The sequence below is a fragment of the Aquila chrysaetos genome, chromosome 25, assembly GCF_900496995.4.
Source record: "Aquila chrysaetos chrysaetos chromosome 25, bAquChr1.4, whole genome shotgun sequence".
NCBI classification, from domain to species: Eukaryota; Metazoa; Chordata; class Aves; order Accipitriformes; family Accipitridae; genus Aquila; species Aquila chrysaetos.
This window is the reverse complement of record NC_044028.1, coordinates 19,010,997-19,036,965: the sequence shown is the minus strand read 5'-3', so window position 1 is coordinate 19,036,965 and position 25,969 is coordinate 19,010,997. Positions and strand designations below refer to the sequence as shown.

The 25,969-nt window shown below is 55.4% G+C and overlaps 1 protein-coding gene across 9 annotated transcripts in view; it reads right to left on the bottom strand.

Annotated features, from left to right (window-relative positions):
- LOC115335940 (ankyrin repeat and fibronectin type-III domain-containing protein 1-like) overlaps window positions 1-25,969 on the bottom strand; it is a 258,206-nt gene that overhangs the window by 33,644 nt on the left and 198,593 nt on the right. For 5 of the 9 annotated variants that reach the window (XM_030002306.2, XM_030002305.2, XM_030002301.2 and 2 more), the window contains exon 5: window positions 8,661-8,789. The exons of 2 other annotated variants lie outside the window; for them this stretch is intronic. In XM_030002306.2, the coding sequence (XP_029858166.1) occupies window positions 8,661-8,789 (129 nt within the window). Of the gene's footprint in view, window positions 1-8,660; window positions 8,790-14,613; window positions 14,865-25,969 lie in introns of those variants that run through there. 2 more of the 9 variants (XM_030002308.2, XM_030002309.2) reach the window with 2 other exon arrangements.

The window sequence follows — 25,969 nt, the reverse complement described above, 5'->3', positions numbered from 1 at the left end:
ACACTAAGATTCAAACATCCCTGAGGTTTCCCTTTCATACCAAGGATTGTGGCATCTCTGCACTTTCCCCCCAGCATAGCCATGGGGCATGGGCTGCCTGCTGTACAAATCCAGGCAACTGGCACCTTCTGGGCACGGACACATCCATGGAGAAGAACCAGTGGAGATCCTGCAGGATGAATAGCATCTTCCACACTCCTCAGCAGGGACCAAGGCATCCATCCTGCTTTGCAGATCCAGGCCATGGGAAATGGCAGAGAGATGATGAGAATAAACCAAAACAAATCAAGCAAATGTGCTATTTGAGAGAAATCAAAGTGCACTGAGGATAATGGATATGCTGCACTGAGAAATAATCTTATTGGGGCTTGGAGGAATCAGCTACCAGCAGAGGGAAGCGGCCAGAACAACACATTGGCACAATATTTTAAATTTGTCTTTCAAATAAATGATATTTGCTTCCTGTGCTCTCAGTGAGGAAGGGATCTGGCTGAGGGCTCCAGTCCCAGACAGGGAGAACCTGAAAATCAGTCTTCTCTGAACATTCTCCTTCTGTCACTTTCCCAGAGGGGTCAATTTTTCCCCCTGAAGAGACACGAGAAACAAATGCAGATGGGACTGCTGGACCTGCTGGAGCCAGCACCTGTGGCAACAGGTCACGACGCTGCACACAGAGAGGATCTGGCCCTTGGTTTTCTCCCAACCTCTCCAGCCTCACCATAATCACAAGCTGAGCTGCCTCTCCCCAGACGAGGAGGAAACCTCCTCGAGGCTGATGGAGGCTTGTGGCATCAGGAGAAGAGGCACAAGGCTTGCACAGACCCTACAGAGTTGGATGGTCCCAAACTCCCCCCGTGCCGCCCTCTTTCCCCACCTGTGCCCATGGGATGGGGTCCTCCCAGCTCCCTGCCGGCAGCACGGGGCAGCAGAAGCGGAGCTGCAAGGACCGTGACTCCTCTGCTGTTGCAAAGCCCTCTCCGGGCTAAGGACTGGCTGCAGCAGGCACATCGGTATCACTGTGAACAGCAGTTGCCCTTGAGCTTCTATCTGTTTGCAGATGACTCACAGGCAACGAGGATAAAAGGTGATTTTCCAGAAATAAATTATTCCTTTCAAATGCTTTCCTAAAGGCAAACCCAACTTTCAGGGAGATATTTTGAGGGCTTGCTCCTCCCCATCCCCGTCAGCGAGTCCCTCACAGTCGCTGGCGAATCTTTGTCCCACCAGCTCAGGGCGGGGGGGGAACTCCTGCTCCCCCCATACACCCAGAGGCACCAACCATGGCCATCCCCAGGGTGCCGGGGATAAAGCCAAGCTCTTGAACCATATCACCCCAATGCATAGTTCAACACCAAAAGCTCTGGGACTCCCTAACTTGTGTCCAGCTTGCCCATGGAGAGGTGTCCTGGGAGGGCGGGGGGACAGCAGCACCAGGAGCAGGCAGCCAAGTCCCCGTCCTGCCCCGGTACAGGGGGGGTCTCCGCAGACAGAGCCATCCTTGTTAGCTGGGGCTGCAGTACCTCTTTACCACATTTATTGCCCGTAAACCAACTTTCTAGCGGCCCGCTGATGGCAACGTCCATCTATCACGCTGGGGGGGAAGCTCAGGATGCCCGGAGCCTTTGGGCAAGGGGCCCTGCTGTGGGCCGGCTCCCTGGGCAGCCGGGACACCCCAGCAGACCACAGCACGGGGTGGAAGTCCAGCTCCCAAACGGCTAATTCGGTAAGTCACAGATACCATGACTTCATAAGGCAGAGAGGCTCCACAGCTATTAGGGGAATTGGGAGTGGGGGGAGGAGGAGCTGAAATGGAGAAGGGATGGAGACGGGGAGGGTGGAGAGGGGGAAGCTAAGACAAGCAGCAGAACAAAACATCCCATAAATCATGAGGAGCTGCTGAAATACCAGAACAAATGACCCCATAGCTTGGCCATTGTTCCCGAGTGAGGGCTTAAAGCGCTCCCAGTCGAGACAAAGCGCCTCGCGTTTCATTTCAACACCACGCCGGCCCGTCCAGGACCTGTGCTCGGCACAACCGAGCTGGGGTCGGCTGTGTTTCACCCTGGATCGATGGCCGGGACTGGTGGCATGGGGGAGGAGAAGCTCTCGGCAAGGCTGGCTGCCCCACACCACAGCTGGTGCAGATGTGGTGCCCGCATCTCAGCCTGCCCAGAGCATCTCTTTGCTTCCAGGTGCCCACATACCTCCCAGGCTCAGGCACTCTCTCCCTTCCCCTGAAAGGCTCAGGGCCTGGTTTTCCCTCTTATTTTCCCTCGCTCAGGCTAAGAGCTGCCTTGGCTGGGAAGAGAAACGCCTCCAAGCCTCCTCTTGGACGTGCAGATTAAGTTAAGAGCAAGACAGCTCAAATAGGGCTGTAAAACCCGGAGGAGACCTGAGCCCTCTGCCTTTATGGTGCTGCTCCTCCCGCCTCCCAAAAAGTTGCTGACAATTCACTTTGTGCTGGCTTCCCCTGGCAAACAGACAACTGTCAAGCAAAGAGTCCTGGGGAAAGTCCTACACGACCATAGACCGCTGCGATGGAAACAGCACAAGGCTCTCGTCGAACTTTGCAGTAGCAGCCTTCCAGTGCACTGGCTCAGGAACAGTCAGACGAATCAGCCGGCAGCTCAGCACCTCCCACGGGCTCTGCAGCCCCGTGGGACCACAGGACTCAGGTGCCAGAAGGCGAGGAGCCTGCCGACGGGGACAGGTCGTCCGTGCTGCCTGTCAACGTCAGCTGATAGCAGCTATGGAAGGAGGCTGAGCAGTGCCAGGCACCTCCATGGCACAGATTTCATGCCCCAGCACAGCAATTTAGGGAGAATTTCCACACCACATGAGACCACTTAAACCCAAAGGGGAAACAGTGTTGCATTATAAAATTTTAAATAACTTCCATGAAAACACTTCCATTAAAAACCTTTTGCTTTATAACTAAACCTGAAACACGGGGCAGTCGCGTGTGCCACCTCTACCAGCCTGATGGTGCCAGCATGGTTCCCGTGCCCGGCGGCTGCAGCTCCTGCCCTCGTGGCACTGCGGTCCCGCACAGAGGGATGCCTGCCAGCCGTAACACCCAGCCCTGGTGCTGGGACATCACAGGAAAACCACTCCACACCTTCCCATTCCGGCGGGCACAGTCTGCACTCAGAGCTGCTGGGCAAGCAGGTCTCTGCGCAGCCCCCTCCTCGGCAGAGGGGAAGCGAGGAGCCGAGATTCAGCAACGTGCCAGGGGTCAGGCAGCAAAACAAGATGCAGGCAGGACTGAACCCGAGCCGGCTGGCTGCCTCTAACCACCAGACGACATGCTCCTGCCAGCGTTGCTTTAACAGCTCGTGGTGGGCAGCCAACGAGCAGAACCGAGATAAGGGGATGGGGGAAGCGAGGAATGCGCTGCATTTTTCCTAAGCCACCATGGGAATAGGCTATTCCAACCACAGATCACAGGGAGGCTGTCTGACATGAAAAACTCGAGGAGCCCAAATGGAAAAGGCAGCAAGTAGAAGTAAACAATGAAGAAGAAGAAAACAGAGAGGAAAATCAGGGTGGACAAGAGGTGAGTATGGGAAAAGGAGCATGGGGGGGAAGGCGAGCAGAGGAACAAATGGAAGAGGGAAAACCAGACTGAGAGGTAGGAAAGGTAAGGATGGATGCCAGGAGGACAAACCTGCCGGGGCTGGAACTCCTGTTGAGCACCAGAGCTGGAAGGATGTGAGAGGGGGACAGACGCTCCCAGGCTCTGCATGCACAAAAGTAAACCAGCAGATCGCAGCCCTTTTATTGGATTAAGACTCGCTTAAGAGGAAAGATAAATGTGGATCATTTCTCCGGTGACACGCACAAGAGGAGAGGAGGCTCTCTTTGCTTCGATTCACCCTAAGGGGAGAGAAAAGGGATTGCTGGCGTTTCGGGGTTGATGTAGGGACAGCAGGAGGTCTCCACAGGAGCTGCCAGCTTTCGACTTCTTCACTCCAACAGCAGAAGGTAGCGAGCTTCAAATAAAGAGTGCTTTTGTCTTGCATGCCTTTGTGTTATTTAGGCTTTGGAGCTAGATTAGTATCACAGACCAGCAGAAAGCAGAGCTTTAATAAATCAGACCCAAAATCCTTCCTTGCCTCAATTGCCAGTTTTTGCCTCATTTGGAGCTTAAGCTGCCTCAGTGCCCTGTGAGCCACAGCATGCACCGTCCAGCAAAGAGGAGGAGAAAGGAATCAGCAAACCTAAATAAAACCGGACACAAGCAGCCCCCAGGTTTCTCCCCCAGGCTTGGGAAAGCCTCGCACTACCCCACTCCCCCCAGTGCTTCTCTCCGGGCACCTCCTGGCAGCAAGACACCGGCTCGTGGGAGCAATGGGCTGAGGTGATACGGCACGTTCACAGGTCCTAACACTGCGGACTTTGTGGCACTGGCTTTAAAAAAAAAAACCCTAAAAAAAGCCTAATAATGAAGTATTTATTTCAGTAAATAACATATGAATGAAAGAAGTGTTTTCTCAATACTTCACTTTTTCCCTGCCTTCTCTCCCTTCCCCCCAGCAATTTTTTTTTAATAAGTGGAACTAACGAGGCTTCGCTCACTGACAGCCGAGCTCGGGAGCAGGACCGTGCTCCGCTCGCCCGGTGCAGCACATAAACACGTGCCGTGAGAATAAAGCCTGCCTTGTGCCCAGGGAGAAACTTGACCCGTGAGCATGCCCCACCCGGCAAGCAGGGTAGATGCGCTCCGATGGACGCACGGACCACGGACCTGCGACGGGACCATCCCTCTGCTTTTGGGCTGGCAGCACGGGACACTCAGCACCTTATTTATTGTGGCAGCAAATAACTGCATCTCCTGGCCCAGAGAAATGCCAGCACCCAGCAACCCTCCCCACAGGGCTTCAGGGTGTCCCCAGGGACAGGGAGAAGGGCCATGGGGAGGTGAAGGGATCTGTTGTCCTTATCCTACCTGGCCGGGCTCAGCACGGGGGACATAGTGTCAGGCAGACACTGTGACACTGTGCAGCTCCTTCTCTTCTACCTTGGCTCCATCCAGCCCTACCTGAGCACCTGAACAACTGGGAACACTGGAAAACTGGCTCAGCTTGCCCTGCGTGGGGATGAGAGGTAAGGATGCTTTCCACTATGGCAGAGCCACGAGGGGTTGGACTGATGGCATTTTGGTAGGAATTTCAGGCAGAAAACACAAATCCCTCCAGCAGACTGACACGCAGCTTTTCAAAGCAATGGGTGCTGATGATGTTGTGTTTATAATCTCTACCTCCTCCCTGGCAACAGGTAACAGCAGGTTCAGGAGCCCTTCCTTGCCTTCAAGTCTTGGGATTAAGATGGGCAGGATTCTCAGAAGCCGCTGATTTGGCAAAACACAGTCCATCGCTTTTTCATCCCCCTCCTACCTGCATGGGATGAGCTGAACCCCCCCCATCATACACAGCGTGGATGTTCACCCTCTGCAGAGAGGCAGGTAAAGCGATGCAGTGGTGACCTTGGGTTAAGCTTATAAATACATACAGATTTGATGCATGTAGATATTTGCTCTGGAAGCCAAATTAGGTATCTGTAGATTTGCAAGGCCATGAGCCATGCTTTCCATTGGCCAGAGGGCCCAGCAGCCTTGCCTGCAGCCCAGGACCTCCTGTGCAAGGCATGGGGTGAGCAGGACCAGAGACACCTGTGACTCCAAAAGCCTTTCCCCTGTGGGCAGCATGACGGTTTGGAGCGACTAATGGAGGATGCTGATCCTGCTACGATGATCACGGATCCCTGAAGATGTACAGGGGACGCAGAGAAATGATGTTTCACACCAGGTGCCCCCTTTGCAGAATGCAGCTGCAGGAGAGGCTGGTGCTTATGTGGGAAAAGCCTCCAAGTGCCTCCTCAAGGGCAAGCATGCACGTGTGGATCAGGCACATGCACCGCTGGCACGCGTGAAAACCTGCCTGCAGCATGCCCGTCCTGCCAGGGAGGCAGCGCTCCACGCTTCGTATGCAGGTATCCCCGACCGCTCTTTGGAAATTGGGCTGTGTGCACGTAAACGCCAATTAAATTCCTGCACTGCAACAACAGAGCTAGCACAGCTCCTGGGTTGTCTGCTTAACCACGGCAACAGGGAGAGGATTAACAAGCGCACTGAGATGGTCGGGGAGCAGGCGGTGAGCAGGGTCCTCGCTCCACTGCTGCCTGCCCGGCTCCTCGTCACTGCGACGCCCCTGGGTCACCCCTCCTCTGTGCCCTGCTGCTGAGTGCCCGCAAGCCCCAGCACCCAAGTCCCAGCACCGCAGCCCACCTGAGCCTGGCTGCCAGGTCGGACGTCTGATCCAGCTGAAGATGTCTCCAGCCATGGATAAAACCAAGGACCGCAGGGCAGTTATCCTCCCTCCGGCCAGACCAGCCATGCCTACGGCCCTGCAGGAGCGGTGGCATCAGGTCCTTCTCTTTCAGGCCTGACGCTTTCCAGCCATCAGTCCAACGTGATGGCACACGGCAAACTGAAGGCAAAGATGAGTCCTCCTCACCAAGAGCTCATTTCCAAGCTGGCATACAGAAACCTCATAAAATAGCATCATCTACCGCTGCTGCGGAGTCGCTGCTGGACAAGGTGCTTTGCAAAATAATACAGGACAGATGGTTTCCCCCAGGAAAACACTACAGAGTGAATGAAAATGTATCACAAATATACCTTGACACTGCAGGGCTAAAATGGCATCCAGGGGCTTCAAAGAGACATTTAAAGGAAGAAAAGAGATTTACTGACTTCTTTTGCTTCTTCATTACGAATAAAGAGAAACCCTGATTGTTTTTAATGACGTCTTTGCTTGTTTTCCTATTTGGTATATTACAAATTCACATATTTGTCTATTTGGAAGATTCATAGTAATTGCAGAACAGCTTTACTGATGACATCGTTTCAGCAAAGGGAAGAAAGTTGTGCAACTGGAGAAGAAAGCAATCTGTCACCAAATAGCTTAAATTCTTTGTCTGGCCTCATTAATACCTAGTTAGCTTTGATGCCTAACTAACCTCAGATAGAGGAAGCCTTTGAGGAGGACTCCACAACCTCACACTGAAGTGTTAGAACATACAATAAATGCCAGAAAAATCTCCAAGAAAACGAAAACCAAAGTCGACATTCTTGCCATTTCTAAGCATTTCTTTTTTTCCTTTTTTTTCTTTTTTTTAAAGTTTTACCCTCCTTTATCCATCTAAGGAAGCAGAAAGCAATGCAATTTCCAGTTCTTTTAAATATCCTTAGCAGGTCACCTCTAACGCTGGGAGGGTTGACTGTGATCTGCTTCCAAGGCTGTTGCATCAGAGCTTAGAAACCCAGGATAAATTCTCCCTGCTTGAGCAGGGACTGCAGTTTGAGACCTGTGCTCAGCATGAGGGGCCCCGCGGGCACCGCAGCAGCAGCAGCGAGGAAGGAAGGAGCACTGCATCCCTCTGGGGTGGGCAAACGGGGCTGCCCTGGAGGGCGGCTTGTGCTGTGGCAGCCCCATGCCCTCACACCACTCACCCCACGTGCGGTGCCAGCGGGGAGCCCCTGTGGCTCCCGGTGCCCCCCTGCGGGCTGCGGCTGTCCCGCCGTGGCTCTTGGCTCGGTTTATCCAACAGAGGAGTGTCGGGCAGCGAGGGGCTGTGGGATGCATCCGCTGGCAGCTCCTATCAGGAGCGTGGGGAGGAGAGAGGAGAGGAGAGGAGAGGAGAGGAGAGGAGAGGAGAGGAGAGGAGAGGAGAGGAGAGGAGAGGAGAGGAGAGGAGAGGAGAGGAGAGGAGAGGAGAGGAGAGGGGAGGATGAGGGGAGGAGAGGAGAGGAGAGGAGAGGAGAGGAGAGGAGAGGAGAGGGGAGGAGAGGGGAGGAGAGGGGAGGAGAGGGGAGGAGAGAGGGGAGGAGAGAGGGGAGAGGGGAGAGGGGAGAGGGGAGGGGAGGGGAGGGGAGGAGAGGAGAGGGGAGGGGAGGAGAGAGAGGAGAGGAGAGGAGAGGAGAGGAGAGGAGAGGAGAGGAGAGGAGAGGAGAGGAGAGGAGAGGAGAGGAGAGGAGAGGAGAGGAGAGGAGAGGAGAGGGGAGGAGAGGAGAGGAGAGGGGAGGGGAGGAGAGGAGAGGAGAGGAGAGGAGAGGAGAGGAGAGGAGAGGAGAGGAGAGGAGAGGAGAGGAGAGGAGAGGAGAGGAGAGGAGAGGAGAGGGGAGGGGAGGGGAGGAGAGGAGAGGAGAGGGGAGGGGGAGGGGAGGGGAGGAGAGGGGAGGGGAGGGGAGGGGAGGAGAGGGGAGGGGAGGGGAGGGGAGGGGAGGGGAGGGGAGGAGCAGCTGGCAGCTGGGGCTGCCAGAGGTCATGCAGTCCCATGCCTCTGAACAGCAGTCACGCATGTCCACATCCCACATGAGCCCCAAAAACCCCATGGCTCAGTTTGTGGGGTCTCCTTTAGCCCCCCAAGGAAGGAGCCGCCCGGGGCTCCCTGCTGCTCCCCGCACTGGAGCGAGGGGGGATGTTTTGGCTTGATACCCTGGGGGAGCTTCTGCAGCAGATGGGGGGGTTTGAAGGGGTGTTGTCCCACGGGACATTAATTGGACAGGGACAGAGAGTGTCAGCGGTGGGGACGGGGTACAGGAGGGGGACTGGAGAGGCAGGAGCTCCTTTCCCCCAGCCCTGTCCTGCAGCTCTTACCATTCAATGCTCAGAGACCTGGGCCGGAAGGCAGACAGCTCGGCCGAGGCATACTCAGCTTTCCTTCTCTTCTCCTGCTTCTGCTTAACCGACAAGCGGTGGGCAAACCTAGAGAGGCTGCTTTCCGACCTGGGGAAGGGGAGAGGAAAGGTGTTAATGTCACTGAAGCACCCTGGCTCTCAGCGGCAAGTCCACGGCACAAAGCCAGGTGATGCTCGGAGCTGAAAGGAGGGGGCTCCTGGAGGGTCAGCGGCACCGGGACAGGGTGGGACCAGCCTTGCGGGGGAGAAGCGGAGCAGCAGCAGGTTAGCATCGCTTCGCGAAGCCAGGACCAGCACGGGTCCACGGCGTGCTGTTAGCAATACCGAAGCTGCGAGCCTGGCAGGCTGGGTTAGCTCTGGGTCCTGCTCCCCACTGCAGCAAAATCACCTCCCTAGGTTGTATGCTCCTGCCCAAAAGCCAACTGGTGATGGCCAGTGCTGGAGAAACGCTGGCTGCTTCTGCTTCTTGCAGTGCCTGCCTGAGAGGGGTCGGGCAGCCAGGGAAGCATTGGCGGAGAGAATCAAAGCAGACCTCTGCCATGGCTGCGCACTCCTTCAGAGAAACCCCAGAGGCCCTGTGGCCTCCCAGTCAGGGCTCTCAAACACCAGGACGGCTTTCCTGATGAGGGCTGACATGGAAATCAGCCCACATCAGAGATGTTTCGGAGGAGGAAACAGAAACGTGTGTGAGCAAATGGGCTCAGCTGCAAGACCCATCTGTGGCCACAAAGCCCCTTCCCACCCAGTGGGATGCTCCAGCGTCACTCCCAGTCCCTGGGACCTGGGAGAAAAGCATCCCCAGGCTCCAGGGCCATGCTACACACCCCCCTCCACCCCGGCTCTCTCCAGAAGAGAACCGCTGTCCTGAAGCACAACGGCACTGTCTCCAAGCCCAACGGCATGCAGAAAGCTGGCACTGAGATTTGCTTTGGAGGCACCTGCCCCACAGAGACTCGCAGCCCTCTGCTTTCCTCTGCAGCACTCGGAGACCCTGGTGCCCACTGTGCCGAGGGCCAGCACCCCCCGCTTGCAGCCGAACACGGTGCCACAACCTGTCCCTGCTGCCAATTCACCGGGAGCAGAGGTGGGAGCAAGAGACGAGCAGCCTGGGGAGCTGGGGCCCCCCCAACTTGGGCACACGGCCAGGCTGGTGGCACTGATGCTGTCTGCCAGCCCTGCCACGCACGCCGGCATGGCCACTGCCTCTCCTCCTCCTGACTGGCTTCAACCAAACAAAACACTTCCAAAGAAAGAAAGAAAAAAAGAAGGTATTTCTCAGAAACAAGAGCTCCCTGCCTTTCCTCACAATAATTAAGCCAACCACGACCAGCTAACAGTTTTTTTCCTGATACATTTTAAACCGACATCTTCAATTCATTAACTCTGGTTATTGATTTATTTTTCAGCTTATGAATTGCTGTTGCTGGGGACGGGGTGGAGACAGCTTTCTGGAGAAGGCTCTCGTCTCTCCAATCACCGCTGGGAAAGAGCCACTCAGACCTTCCAGGGTCATTCTTTACATTCTTGAGAAGAAATATTACTTTGATGTAAAGGATGAGGTTTGCCTTAAAAGAAACCCAACAAGAAACCCAAACCCCAGCTTTCCCCCGCTCACAGCCGGAGGAAGAGGCATTTGAAGAGGAGCGATCCAGGCACCTTGTGAAAGCCCATCGAGCAGAGCCCTGCACTAACACCATTGCTGCCGCCTCGCCTCTCCTTTGATCTGGTGTCAAAGCTCGTCTGTAATGAGTAAGATCCCAATTTAGGGAGGCATGGGCACTGACCGCTGATGCTCTGCAGCAGCCCCCAGTGTGATGTGGACCCCGAGGTGAGCAGGACTCGGGGCTGACCCAGAGATGGGGCTGGGTGGTGGGAATGGGTGCTGCTGGCATCCTATAGCACCTCCTCGTTGGCCTTTGACTGGTCCCACTGCGGCTGTCCTAATGCTGCCCAGCTTTCCACCTCCCCAGGAGAGGCTCCTGCCACCCTGCAGGGCTGAGGCCTCCACCCCCCAGCTACCAGGATGCTGGGGATTTGGATCGAATGAGATGTGGGGACTGCCTGAAGAACACTGTCCTGTTTGCTATGTTCACCCCATCCCCACCATGCTCCTTGCACCATTACAGCCACCCCTCCCAAACTGGTACCCAGCAGGGATGGGGGGCTGGGAAATCCCAAACCACCTGGTATGGATGCAAGAAGGCAGCTCTCTCCCACGACAAACAAGTGCCTCTGTCGTGCCAGTATGTGCCTCTTGCAATCAACATCACCAGGACAATTAACACACCCAGGAGGTTTACCCAGATGCACCCACCTGCCCCAAGCAGGGAAGGAGCAGCCACTGGACAGAGCCGACAGCAGCTGCCAAGAAAAGCTGGCAGGGCGAAAACAGGGTGACGTGCTGACAGGGCTCGGAATGAAGGAGCGTTAGTCCCTGGGGGCAGAGTGCGCTGGTGGGGCTGGAGAAGCCACCTGGGTGCTCGGGGACATGCGGCCTCGCCGTGACTCCTCCCGCAACACAGCATCGCAGGGAAGGCACAGGGAGAAAGGCAATGCTCTCTGGCTCAGGGCAGGTGCTGCCTAGATCTGCCCGACCCAGGGTGGACAAGCGAGGCCACACACGAGCCAGAAGGTGACCAAGAATCTTGAGACGTTGGGTGCTGCTTTCACCCTCCAGACCAACCTTCCAGCCTACCAGTCACCCAGCGGGTTCACCCACCACCTCCAGCTGCTCACAGCACAGGTTAAAGGAGACAGCTGCGACTGCTCTGACGGGCCGGTACCTCCCCCTTGAGAGCTGTCAGCAACAAATGCAGCTCTCAGCAACGAACCAGCCTCCTCTCACCTCCACCAGACCCAAAAGCTCCAACAGAAGCATCACTAATTAGAAAGCCAGGAGCACGTTACAGTATCATCTGGCTATTTATACAGCGCTGCTTTACATAAACTGTACTGCAGAAGAGGGAATGAATCATACCTGCTCTGCCGTGGCTGCACGCAGGCAAACGCAGCCCGACGCTGGCAGCCTGCTCTGCCCCACTCCCCTCGCCCCACCGAGGCCCTGCTTGTGGGTCAGCTTCCCTGAGGTCCTCTTGCTGGGGCTGCTCTGGTCCCCGGGGTCGGGATGCTCCCAGGGTCAGGAAGCTCCCGCAGATGCACTGGGCTTTGCTCCCAGGGTCTGTGCTCTGCGGGTGGCAGCGGCGGTGAGCCTCTAACATGGAGAGGGAGATGCTGCTGGGACCACACTTTTACTTCCCAAGTGCTTTCCAAACATTAATAGATGTCCCTGTCCCTTGAGAAAGATCAGCGTTAGGGATCTTAAGGTAGACGCAGGGAAACTGAGGCACAGAGAGGCTGTGCGACTAATGCAGGTTCCCTATGGCTGTCGGCATCCTTCCTCTTGTACACTGCACTGATGGACAAGATTTTCATGCCTTCTCCCATCAGTACCAGTACACTTGGCACCACGAGTGCTGGTCTGGGAAACAGGCAGCCCCAGGGAGCCAATGCCACCTCAAGCCAGCTTCATCCCAGCTACGGCACCTGCCAAGGCTCCCCAGCAGTCTCCACAAGCCGCCGAGGAGCCGAGGGGACACGCGGGGAAAACCATCAATTGAAACATCAACCACAGCGCTGGGAAGAATTGTCTCCTGACAACCAGAGAAGGTTGTTCAGCTACTGTGCTGTATCATAAATCACACCTCTATGACTCGCCATCTGTCAGCCAGATTACACATGTTCAGAGTCGTCCCAAGTCAGCGTTTAAGTCAGAACACAGCATCTTTTCCCCAGAAATAATTATCGGCCCTGGAGACTCTTGCAGCAATACCCATCCTCAGCCCTTCCCTCCAAACCTCCCGGCAGAGCAGAGCTGGCAGCACCGGGGAGGCAGGAAAGCCGCTGCCGGTGGGGCGCAGGGATGCAAAGCCCGCACGTGACATCTCCCCCATAAAACCACCGCTTCGTGCGCATGTGGGGGCGGCAGGACCCGGCGCGGCAAACACCCCCCTGGCATCAGCCAGAGCACCCAGCCCTCGCTGCAGGCGCCGAGCAGGCAGGGGCAGCCAGAAGCAGATCCTGCTGCTGAAGGGAGATGGGGACAGTGCTGTCCCCAGCCTGGTGCGTGCTGCTGGCCCCCCAGGGTGTTCAACCAGGGTGAGCGGAGGATGCCCAGAGCAGCACTCGGACCCTCGCAACTGGTACAGCCCAGCCCGGCCAAGGGGGAAGACTCCGTCTCAGCACAGGGCACAGCTCCCACGCCAGCTGCGCTGCCCGAACGTGCCGTGTAACACCAGTCCGTCCCTTCACTAGGCACGTTTTCTGGGGGTCTGACCCCAGCAGGGGAGACTGCCAAAGCCCCCGGCTCGCTGAGGCAGTGGGAATGCCGGCAGAGCAGAGACACGGCGGGCTGGCAACCCGGCCCCGTCCTGCCTGTGGCTCAGCCAGCTCGCTGAGCCATCACAGGGTGCAGCATCCCAGCACAAAAATCTGCTCAGCTGCCCTTTCGGATGAGGACAAGGGTCTGAAGTGCCGCCCTCCACCCACTCACTGGCCAGGCAGGCGGATGAGCAATGACATTTCCCAAAGCTGACTTAGTACAGAAATACACAGGGACTCGATTCATCCCTCCGGCTTCACCAGCCGTGCACAGGCGCGAATCTGGCCGGGGGTTTACAATGCCTCGCTGCCACGTCCCCCACGCCATGCCACAACTGGAAAGCGATGACAAGCAAAATCCCCGTCCCCTCAGCTCCATGGCCCTCCCTCTCCCCTGCGGTGGCCCTTGGAGGGACATCGCGGGCTGCCTCTGCGAAAAGCCGTGCATTTCAGCAATTTGCAGCCGTCAGGGTGAGAGCGTGCTCGCAGAAGCCCGGGTGCTTGTGCGGTGCCTCACCCAGCCACTGGCACTGCAAGATCCGGCCATGCCATGGCCAGAACTGCAGGGCAGACCGTGGTCCGTGCAGGCACAGCTGCACCGTGCCACGGGTGCAGGACAACCAAGGTCACGAGGCAGTGCCAGCGCGGGCACCAGCACGGGACCAGCAGCACTGGCAATGCTCCTGCTCCACCAACACACCCAGCCAAAGCCCTCACCACCACACAGACATGAGCCATCCATCCCACAGAGATGGAGATACCTTAGCCCAGGCAGGAATAACTCCCACTTGTTGCACTCCCTAGCCCGAGACTCGGGAGCCAGCACGTGCTTGTACGTGGTTCTGAACTAACCCCGCTCCTGGCAGGCAGCTGCCAGCCTCTTGAATTAGCATAGGCAAGCGAAAGTCCTGGGACAAGCCGTGCAGTGGCTGCGGGCAGCCCAGGCACTTGGCAGCAGGCAAACGAGCAGCATTTTCAGCTGGCCCTCCCTTTGGGAACAGTCATTGCAAAACCAGCTTTTGAGTTGCGCTTATCCCCACGGGCACCCGGGCTGCAGCCTGGCCTTGGGAAGCCGGAGGCTGCCTCAGGGCGAGCGAGGCTGGGAGTGAGCACAGCTCTCTGCGCTCCCTGCAGCTGCGGGGTTTAGCTCCTGTGAGTATTTTATTTGCACAGGTGCAGTTAGAATAAAATAGAGGAAAAAATAATCGAAGCTGGAAAGGTGCCTCCCAAGCAGGCAGCAGCCTTTCGGGAGACAGAGGCTTCGGAAAGGGAACGTGCATGACCGCACGGCCGGGCACACGCAGCCAGCCTCCGGGCAAGCGTCAACCGCAAACGCCGCTCCGGCAAACCCTGCTCACCGGCCCGCTGCAGCGGCACGCTTCAGGCACAGTGCCCACCGACCACAGCTCCAGCCACGAGCGTGTCCCCAAAGCAGCAGCTGGGGACAGGACCCCTGGTGAGCTGGGCACATCTGTGGTGTGCCGTGCCGTGCCAGGGAAAGATGCCCGGGAGCCGCACGAGCAATGCTCACTCACCTGTACAGCCTCTGCTCCCTTCCCTCCAGGCTCTGCCGATCGCTCGCCACCGGAGGAGCAGCTCATCTGAGAGTGGCTCTTTGGGAGAGTCCCTGGCTGCTCGACGCACACAGCCACAGGCACGCTCCCATCCCGGCCGGGATCCCCTGCTCCCACCCGTGCCGCCCAACCTCCTCATCCGCCACCTCCGCTTCCCTCACCCATCACCTCAGGTTTCTCGCTCGCTCTGTGCTTGGCTCTTTTTTTTCTTTTCTTTTTTTTTTTTTTTTTTCCTCCCAATCTTGTTTCTATAGAAACGAGATTAGCAGAGGGGGAAATAAAACAGCCCCATGTGACTCAGATTCCGACACTGAAGAATCTCCCGGTCGTGCTCGCCGGGGCTTTACGTAACCACGAGTCCGTGCGGACTTGGCTGGGGGGACTGAGCTCGGGCCCGGGGACTGGGCTCGGATGGGGGGACCAGGCTTGGATGGGGGGACCAGGCTTGAACGAGAGGGACTGGGCTCGGATGAGGGAGACCAGGCTTGGCAGCGGAGGGACCGCCAGGCAGAAGGCAGCAATGCCTTGGGCTCACCTCTGCTGGTTTTGGGCTTTCTGTGGCACTCCTGATGCAACAGTGTGCCACCAAACCCCACTTGGCATGCCCAGAGGACGCCGTGAGCCCCTGCCACCCTGCTTCGCTATCTGTTCCTATTGAGAAGAGGAGAAAGCAGAGGTAGTGATGCTGAAAACTGCCCCAACTCCTACCAAAACTTCTGGGGTCCCCAGGCAAGCTTCGGAGGAGGAAGTCCCAAGAGCACCCCATGCTGCCAGGCTGTCCTGCCCTTGCCCCCACCACTCAGGAAAGTGGTTTTGGCCACTGATCTCTAATCTCCATGGGCTCATGGGTGACAACGCAGGGAATTTGGTGAGCTGCAGACAGCCACATGCTCCACTCTCCTCATGTTCCTCCTCCTCAATCTCCTAAATCCATGAGCCGTGTCCAGGGTTGGGGCGCACAAGCCACAGACTGAGCTCTTCCACCACTGTTTTGGGTCATCAGGTGGCAGGCACAGGACACTGCCCACAGGGACTTCCCAAGCCCAGATGGATGCTGCACATCTTAGCTCCAGGCGAGCGGTGGGTGGGAAGCGCTGGGGACCCCCTGACCGAAGCCTGCCCTCAATGTGATCCCTCAGCTGAAGGACACATGCTGACTGCACGTGGCCATTGCCGCCTGCCAAGGTTGCTCACCCACGGCTTCTGCTGATGAATTCCCATGCTTGTACGGGACACTGCCCTTCTGCCGCACCTCTGGGGGCTCACCCCCCACTCCTCAGATGCTGCCCAGGGCTTGAAATGGGAAGCTTGGGTGATCTCCTGCCAGAACACAACAGTTCAACCCAAACAGCAGTGAGGTGCCTTCCCCAAGGCGGTGGCACAGGAGCTTGGGTTGGGCTTGCACTCCCTGCGGCAGGGCAGCAGAGAGCATCTCCGGAGGTTTGGTTCCTCACCCAAAAGGCAGGGCATTGGCTCTGCGTACAGAGAGAAACTCATCGACAATTTCTCCAAGACCCTGGGTTTCCTTCGGAAGTTCAGTGTCCCACTTCTCCAGCTGACTCAACCGTGACTAGTTTGTGAGATCTGATGCCATTACAGCCCAAGGTCTGCCTGCAGGCTATTACATTAGGAAATCTCCCCCCCCCCCCCCCCCCCCCCGAGCATGGTGGCGTTGAACAGCACACCAGTGGAACAGGCGCTTGTTTACCTCCGTGACGAGCTCCGGACAGATTAGACAGTGTGACACAGCAGCTGCGGGCAGCTACAGTTTGAGCAAGTAATGAATTCAGGCGTATCCACCCAACCAAACTTTTCCATGTGTTATCACACTGGGTTTGTGAGCTGTGCGATGTGCTGAGGTTGGGTGACGCTGCAGAAAAGAAGCCAAAGGCTTTTGCACTGCTGAGGGGATGAGCTCTGCGAGTGCGCTGGCTTACCCACCTGCCGAGGATGAGTCTCCACAAGCTAAACCAGCCAGTCTGTAGGGACCGAGCAAAGCTGGTGATGCCTGTTTTGACCCAATGAGGGGCTTGCTCCAAGGGGAGGACAGCTGGCCAGCATGCTGAGGTTTCCCGAGGCCAGAGAGAGGGACAGTGGGGATGCTGCAGATGGGGAAAGAACAACAGGAGTTGCATGAGGCGGTAAAGAAAGAAGCTAGAGGTCTCGACAAGAGGGAACAAGGAGAGATGTCTGACAGCCCTGGGACATGATGCTGCAGCTCTAGACAAGTTTATCGTGAGACCCTGAACGGTTCAGAGAACCTGAGCCATTCCTCCTCGTGCCACAGCACTCATCAATGCAAGCCGCCTCTTGGTTGACGAATACCCTAAAGCCGTAAAGGAGAGATGGCTCAGAGCTGCAAAACCCCAATAATCACAAGCCAGGGCAGCCCTGTGTCACTGGCAGCACATGCCTGGCCAGCCGTGGTGACCGGGGGCTCAGGGAAGGGACTTTGTGGCAGCAAATCTCTTGGTGGTCACCGACATTTGCCACGTATTGGGGATCATAAGCAATGCTTAAAGATTGTCAATGAGTGCTGCTTTGCCAGGCCTGGCTCTTCACAAGCCTGGCAGATGCAGGCACTGATGTTGGGCTGGCTTCCCTGGAAAGGACCAAGTCGGACTCTGCAGGACCTGGCTCTGCAGCAAGGAGCTGGGCAGAGCAGATGGGATCCTCTATTTAAAGTATGATAACGGGGTCACAAAAAACTTCCACCAGCAAAACCCACTTTGATACGTACAGCTAATTATAGTTGGCATTATCAGGCTGCATTACAATTAGCAAGTTGATGGCTAGTCTCTATTTCTGATCTGCAACACAAGGCGGGTAGGTATACCCAAGGATGAAAGGAGAAGGAAAGCAAGGGGAGAAGGACAGAGATACCTCACGGGTGCATTTAAATAAGCAGCGCAGCTGTTTCCAAGCACTGTGGAAAAGCAGGTTTTATTTGGAGGGTGTTTATAAAGAAGGCCAAGGAAAGAAACACAACACATCCCTTCAGCGCAGCCTCTGTCAGCAATCTGGGCAGCCTCGTGACCCTGCTGCCCACTCGCTCCCACTCTGACAGCGAGGTCTGCCAGCACCCTTCAGGTGTGCTCCAAGGTCCCACCAGACCTCCTGGGTCCTGCGCCTCCGAGCAGAACCCCGGGCTGACTTTTCTGAGCTATTTAGAGGCCAGATTAAAGCAGCACCCAGGAAGAAACCCAACCTCACGTCCTACTTGCATTTTCCAAAGCCCATCCCTGTTGGCCTGTCCAGTATTCAGTACCAAGCCAGCTGCTTCATGACAGTGGGGGCAAATGAAAGCAGCAACAACCCCTGGAAATGGATAGCATTTTCTGAACTTTTTTCTTGTTTTCTTTGAAAACCGGAGTTTTGTCAAACTTACAGCATTTGCTGCAAAGAATTTGATGCTAATCCAAGCAGAAGAACCATCTGACGAGTCCCAAATTAAAATGTTCCTTTGTTTTGGCTTTCAAACATTGTATTTTAATACCAATGTACACTCTGAACGGAAGGTAAATTTGCATGTCCTTCCCCTAAAAATTCTCTGCCAAAACAATGATTTTATTCATTTGCATTTTGACAATAACAACTGTTCCCTCTCTGACCAACAGCTGTCCGTGCAGGAACAGAGATGCTGGGCACGTGTGCCCACAGCCTGGTGAGTCATGCTGCGCCCTGCAGCCCCCCCGGCATGCCCGTGCCACCAGTGGGGATGGGACCTGCACCGGCATCATCCCCCTTCCTGGGCATCATCGTCACCCATGGGCACACACAATCCTGTTGTGAACCCACCCCCACATGGGTACGAGCCAGGAAGCATCCCATGGGCGAACACAGCAAGGAGGCAGTGGGACGTGCTGCCGCGAGACCCCGTTCCCAGCAATAAGAATGTGGCCCATGAATGGGGCTGCGGGACTTCGGAAGAGGTGGGATCCTGAAGACACCATAAGATGATCTGGAAGTTTCCTCTCTCTCCAGACTCTAAGCAATATTTAGGCTGAGATCTCCACGCCTATCACCTTGTCACATTAAGATCCCGTTATCTCCATTTGGTGCCGTAAAACAGATGAAAAGAAGATGTAAGCAAAGATGTTTTTCTGACTCCCTACCATAAACCATATCATTGACAAGCACCATTTCATGAATGGCATGCACCAATATGCTTCACCCTCAAAATTAGCTTAATCTACTTTAAAAACAAAAGTCCAACCATCTACAGACAACAATTAAATAAGATCTACAAAATAAAATGGGCAAAACCTCCTTTCCTCGGGCAAAATCCCCATCACTTTGCTTATTTTTAAGGATTCTATCCTTTCCCTTTACTATTGTTTTTAATGAAGACACCACTCCTTCCTGAGCAGCAGGACAGAGAGCTTGGGCTCTTCCAGCCGTGCTGCATGAGCACGCTTGAGCGTACATCTGCCAGGGCAGAGAAACGTGCAGACTTGCTCCCTTCTTGCCAGGGGACAGGAGAGCTCTGCATACAGCCCTCATAGCTAGTTTTCAGAATTTCCCCCTAGCAATTAAAGCTTTTATTCTAATTACAAAGATACCGGGTAAAATAAAGAAAGAAAGAGAAAAGGACAAAACCCAACAAATCCCCTTCCTCGCATGCAATCAGTATGGATGGGTGAGGAGGTCCCTGGAGGGGCTCAGCCCTCCCCGGACCTTCATCTTCTTCCACCCGCTCCGGCCGCCGCTCAAGGCTGAGCCCACACACTGTGAGGCACCACCATGCCGTCCCGGCATCCCTGCCATGCCGTCCCGATCTGCCCCAGCAGCTGTGACTTCAGCCTGATCCCCCTTTGCAGGGGACAAGCCGCCCCGGGGGGATGTGCCGTTGTTTAGTCTGAGAGCTGCACTCACGCTGGAGCCGGCTCTTGTTTTAAATGGCCCCGCGTCCGATGCTGCGTGCAGCAATGGAAAAGCTTGTTATTCTGGGCTGCCAGTCGGCCAGGCTTTTCCAAGTCAAGGAGAGGAGTGATGTGGTTAACGCGAGCCGGCCACAGAGCCTCGATGGTTTTCCTTTCTGGGCTGGCACCCGCCTCCTCCAGCGGACCACACCGCCTGCCACCATCGCTCGCTGTCGGGACTGGCAGGCAGGTGCCAGGAGCCGTGCGTGCACTCAGGCGTGCTTGTGCACACGCGTGTGCTTGTGCGTGCAGGTGTGCTTGCACATGAGGCTGCAGGGAAGGATGGGAGAGGGGCGGCAGGGAATGAGCCCAGACCCCAGAGGCATCAGGATGCCTGCCCAGAAACGGACCCCCAGCAGCATCCCGCTGGCCTCGCTGCTCAGGGACAGCGCAGAGCAGGGCCAGGACTTGTCCCATGGGGACACACGCAGCCCAACCCATGTGTGTGCTGCCTCCTGCAAGAGCCGGGTGGTTCGTGGTGCTGGTGGTCCCCAAAGGGTACCCAGCACCTCCGTGTTTCATTCACAAAGCTCCTCAAACTGGTAAAGTAGCACCTATAGAAGAAATACATACTAAAACCCAACCCATGGAGGGTCCTGGGCTTTTTTTTTTAACCAACCAAAGGGAAAAAGGAGGAAGGCAAAATACCATGAGTCTGACTATAAGATATAACACTAGTGTTCACCAGCACCAAATGAGAAGAACTCATTAAAGTACTTTTATGGTCAGAAGAGCAATGCCATAAAAGGCCACCAAGTTACACCCCCCCCCCATTCTGCCCTCCGCATCCCCTCTCCTACAGAAAGTAAGTGGTTATTAGGGGTAGCCGCGTCCAGACCACGGACCCCAATCCGCTCCCAGCACACTCCTCCCGATCCCAGGATGGGCAGCAGAAGATGCGGAGCTGTGGGGGCACCCGAGGGACTTGCGCACAGCATTCACCATCCCCTGATGTTTCACCTGGCCCAGAGGCAGATCTGTGCTGGGAGCTGGGGACCCACTAGGTCACAGTTACCACCACATCTCTCCATGCTAAAGGAAAATTTCCCTCTGGTTTTCCCTTAGGTCTTGTGAGCATGTCAGGACTTAAAACCCAGCCTGCTGGGCTCTCTTGCATTGGTGCATGAATCTGCATCTTTTTCTCTTCCCTGCGTCCCCAGTTCTTCCCAGTTCAAGTGAAAACCCCTCCTCACCCTGCCCGAGGCACTTGCCTGTTAGCATCTCCCCTGCTTTGCCCAGCAGTGTGCATGGGGACGCAGGACACTGCTTAACAGCCCTTGAAATAACGGGGACAAGGAAAATGGGAAACGCATCGCTACAGGCAAACCGTAGCTCGTCCAAACTTCTTCCCGGTCCAAAAGTCCCCTTGAAAAGGCACGATGGGGATTTACAAAGGTCCCTCTTGCAAGAAGGGGAAAAATGCAGGAGAGAAAAGCCCTTGGCGTGCCTCCCTCGCGGCTGCCTCCAGTCACCACGTCTGCCCCACGGCGGGGAAGCGCCATGGAGGTTTGAGGGACTTGAAGGGATTTGCGACGCAATAAAAACATTCCTGCCTGCAAAGCATGAAACCCCAAAAGTTTATGGGAAACCACTGTCTTCGGGATGTCTGCATATCTTCAGGCATCCTGGGAGCTGTAGTTCAAAGAAACCAAGAAAAAGCAAGCGGCCGATAATGATGGTTTCTGGATGGAGGTTGTGTGACTATTGGCTCCCACATGAAAGCCTGAATTTCTGGGATGCTGAGCCTGTTTCTGCAGCCAAGTGAGAGGAGAGCTCCTCGGCGCCTGGGGCATGAGGGACTCCAGCAATGAGGCGAGGGAGAGCGAGAGGCACTTGCTGCCCTCGGGGAAGAGCAAATGGCCTCGGCTCCGACACGAGCAACCCAAAAGTCAAGCATCGAAGATTGGGAGGAGGGATGTGCTGCAGCAGGAGCCAAGCGGGATGGGCCAAAGCCATTTCCAGGGCCGGGAACCTTGCTGTGATCTGTCAGAGATGTGGTCCCTGTGGGGGGCACGTCTCCAGCCAGCAACTGGCCGAGGACCAGCTGCGTGGGGAACGACAGCGAGGGACTGAGTAGGGGAATGGGGTCCTCCTCCAGGCCAGGCTGCGAGAGGACCCAGCACAGTGGCTTTCCTCTGGTACTATGAAAATCAAAGGACACCAGTCTGGGCTGCATGGCCTCACGTATGAGCTAAAGACTCTGTGCCTCAATTTCCCCATTAACTCTTACTATCCACCTATCCCCAAGGGCTGCAGGGACTGGCCTTTGCTATTTGAACACCCACGGGGAGCTGAGCTCCTCAGAAGCCAGCTGTCTACACCACACCATGCCCAGCATCAGTAAATCACCATCAGGTCCATTTCCTCAGACCCCAAAAAGGATGGCGTGAAAGGCATTTTATTCTGACACAGGAGCCTCTTCATGCAAGAGAGCCACCTCCTAGCAGGAGAACCAGTGGCACTTGACATCCTCCAGGTGAGGCACTGCCCATCAGCAGAGCTCCCACATCCAAAATGCCCTTCATGCATGACTGCACTGAGGGCAGTGGTGAGGGGACAGAGATGTGAGAGGGTTGCATCTCATCCTGGACTGAGCCTGGAGTGACACAGAAGATGAGACACTTTCATTTCCAACCAAGGAATCCTGCAGCAAAGACCACAACCACCGGGCAAAGCCAACACTAGAGACGTGAGCCATGGCGGGTGACCTTCTTGCTATCTGCCTTTCATCATGGGCTTGAGTTTCACACGTCAGACTGTGAGACTGCTCCGTGGTTGTGCAAGGCCCTCTCTGCCATTGGACAACATCTGCCCACCAACGCAAGCATGAGAAACCCATGATGTAAGTAAGACTTTGCACCAGCTGACCTAAAACCCCAGTGTGGTGTGTTCTGCAGTGCTGGCTGCTGGGAGCCTGAAGTCTTCAAAAGTGGTTTCAGACACTTAGAAAGCAAACAGCCAGCAATGAAAGATAAGCCATTGGAGGGTTTGTCCTTGGAGAAAACCTGTAACCCTGAAGAATTAAAAAGTGGATTTTTCATGCTGGCAATAGCATGTCTCATCTTCTCCCCCCATCCTCCAGCACAGAACACATTGCAGGTTGTTACCAAAAACACATCTCGGTGCATGGCAAACACTGCCTGTGGGGTGAGGATGCCACGGCAGGCAGGTCCCCCAGGACACTTCACACCTCGCTGCAACTCCATCCAGGCCATCACAGAGCGACTGCTTTCCAACTTCTCAGAGCAAACCGCCTTTTGATGCAACCAGCCAGCAGGTCCACAGGGCGCTGCAGCCGTGAGTTGAATTTCTGGACATTCTGCAGAAAGATGCCTCTGTTTTGCAGAGCTGGGCCCTCTGCTCTGGAGCGGAACAGTGGCTGGAGATGTTTCTGGGCCAGCTGTGCTTTTCACATACAGTGGAAAAGATACCCTGAAATGGTCAAGGCCACAACAAGTAAGGTAGGAGACCGTGTCTCCAAGATTTAGGCCATCATGCTGGTGCCTCTTGCTTCCTTTTCCTTGACTGCCAAACTCACACAGTGATCCTGATCTCCCCTGGAACTAAATCCCAGATTTACTGAAACCACCCAATGGACACAGCCTTTTCAATGCTCCAAGGTGTCTCAGCCCTGCTTGGTACGTACTCCTTCTCCACAGAGAAGGGTCCCACCAGGCCAGTGGCCTCCTGACTCTCCCCAAACCAGCAGCAGGCTCCCCACCTCCAGTAAACAGCCACAGGTCCTTGGGATGGGACTGTGCCGCTAACGCCCACGGGTTCAGCATCTGCGATGCAATGCCAGCACTTGCTCCACACCCCCCAGTCAGAAAGTTTGGAGCATGGTCTTGCAATGGTTGTCCCTGCTTGCTTCAAACCTCACTCTGGTGTCCTCGGTCTGTTCCTCAGCACCGATAAAACCCAACTGAGGAAGATGGTGGGGGCTTTAGGAGCGGAGCAGATGCTCAGAAACCATAGCCACCTCCCATTCAACCCCAGCCAAAACATGGCTCCCCAGCACATGCCTCCAACACCTGCAGCGCATGCAACAGCTCAGCCTTTGCTGTACGATCTCTTGCACCTTAGGTCTCCTCCCGCCACTCAACCCTGGTACAAGGGTTTTCATTGCATCGTGAGCCCCAGCAATGGGTATCTCCAAAGCAGAGCCTCACGGAGGAAAGCGAGGAGCAGGAGGCTGCTGTTACAGCCTATTTCTGAAAGGAAAAACAACCATCTGGGTGCAGAGCATCTTTCAGCAGCTTGGAGGAACACACGCACACTGCCACATTTTGATACAGGTTGGCTCAATACTCCCCAGACATGTAATGTGGGCCTTCTGCAGTCATTTCACCAAGTCCTCTCTTTGAATTAATGCCACGTTTCAGATCAGATTGAAAATGCTGACGTCTGTCTATTATACCAGGAGTTGTTCCCAAAGCTACTGTCTCTTTTTCCAAACGAGCCGAACCAGCAAAGGGTTATTAACCGGGGAGAAAACGAGGACAGGGAGGGAACGTGCTGTTCTTTGATAGGAACTGTGCTAATGAACATTATAAAAATAAAGATCAGAAAAGCTTCACTGACAACTTGAACCCCAGAAAAGATGCAGTCAGACCCCAAAGCAAAACAGCTGACAGAAGAGAGGGGGAAGTCCACCGTGGCCCCAGCACCTCACAGCACCTGGGACCACACTCAAAACCTCTCACCTCCAGCACCAGGTCACTCGATTGAAGCCGAGTCTGACATTAGGCTCACCGCAGAGGTACCCCGAGCCCCTCTGCTAATCCTGGACATGATGTCAGCCAGCCATAACCTGACACACCATTAGGTGATGGCTGATTGATGGTTTTGTGAAACACAAGCCACCAAGAGCAGCACTGCAGGCACTGGTCCCTGTCTTCTCCTTCAGCATGTCCCACCACCCACTCCTTGGGGACGCGTGGCCGCTGTGCCTGCTCTCCTTACTCCTCCTTGCACCTGGTTAATCCATGGAGAGGAAGAGAAGCGGCCACACCATGATGCTCAGGCTTTGCTGCTGCAAGGGGATCTAAGTCTTGTGGCCTCGCCAGTGGCTTTCAGGTTTGCTTGAATTGTTGGCTTTGGTTCCCTCAGCTGCTGAAGGGACTCTGCTTTTACAGGACCAGGTCCAACAAAACACTTAAGCATGTGCTCATCTCCCAGGCTAAGAGCAGCCCGTGGAGATCAATGCTTCAGAAAAATGCACTTTCCTGGATCAGGGCCACCGTGATGGAGCTACCACCACCAAAGCCATACCTGAATGGGACCTCCCAGTGCTGTCTCTCCCCAGGAAAAACAGCAAACCTATACTGAATATCAACCTATATTTTAGGTGTTTAAAAATAAGCAAACTTACCCTCCTCTACAAAATAACAGAAATCCTGGAAAAAACAGAGCACAAACTGTACCTTCACACATCCCCCACCGAGCGCCAACCCAGGGTGAGAAGAAGGAGGCTAAGTCCAAAGAAAGTCACATTTTCTAACGAAAACGTTAGCACAGCCCTGGAGCTGGTGGTGACAGGTAAACTCGCTGCAGGGAGCCCCTGGGCTCCCAGCGCTGTGCCGGGCTCAGCGGGAGACAGGGGGCTGGACCCCGGCGGGACAGATGCCCTAAATTAGGAATGAAAACATTCTCCCCCTGCTCGGCAGAAGGGTATGCTCAAAGTGAGCCCTTGTCTGGGACAGCCAGCGGGCGAAGTGAGGCGACGACGACAGCTCTGCTGGAGTCCAAAATATACTCGCAACTTGTTTTGAATTACTTGATGCAGGGTTTTAAAAAAACGCTGAAAAATTTCCATCCAACCTGGCTGCGGAGCTGCAGGAGGACCCTGGGTTTTGTTTCCATGCAGCCAGGACAGTGATGCTGATCTGAATTTTTTCCCCTGGGTGGTGAAAAGAAAGAAATCTTGGGGAGGGCAGTGCTGAGAAGAGCAAGGGGGACAATAGCCACCCGGGATGCTTTGACAGTGATTTTGAGTGATAACCACCAGGCATCCACACCAGCGGCTGTAGGTGGGAGTGATGCTCCGTCCAGCATCCCAGTCTCTGCAGGGGTGGCTGCCCCAGGGTGCCCAGACCCCACAGACCCATCAACCTTAGATAAAACCACAAAGGTAATTTGCTCCGCAAGCACTGCAGTGCAGCCCCCACTGGTATTGAAAGCTCCTGCTCATGGCTTAAATCAACGTGGCTACATTACAAACAAACCTGTAGGAGGGAGAGGGAAAGAAAGAATCCCTCGAGGAATCTGCAAGGCACTGGAGGAGCTAAAAATAAATACTGACAACAAGTCAATCTAGAAACAGAACACTAAAACCCCTAATAATAGAGGGTTGCCAGCCGGAGGAGGGAGATGCCTGGCACCCCGCGCTCCAGCTC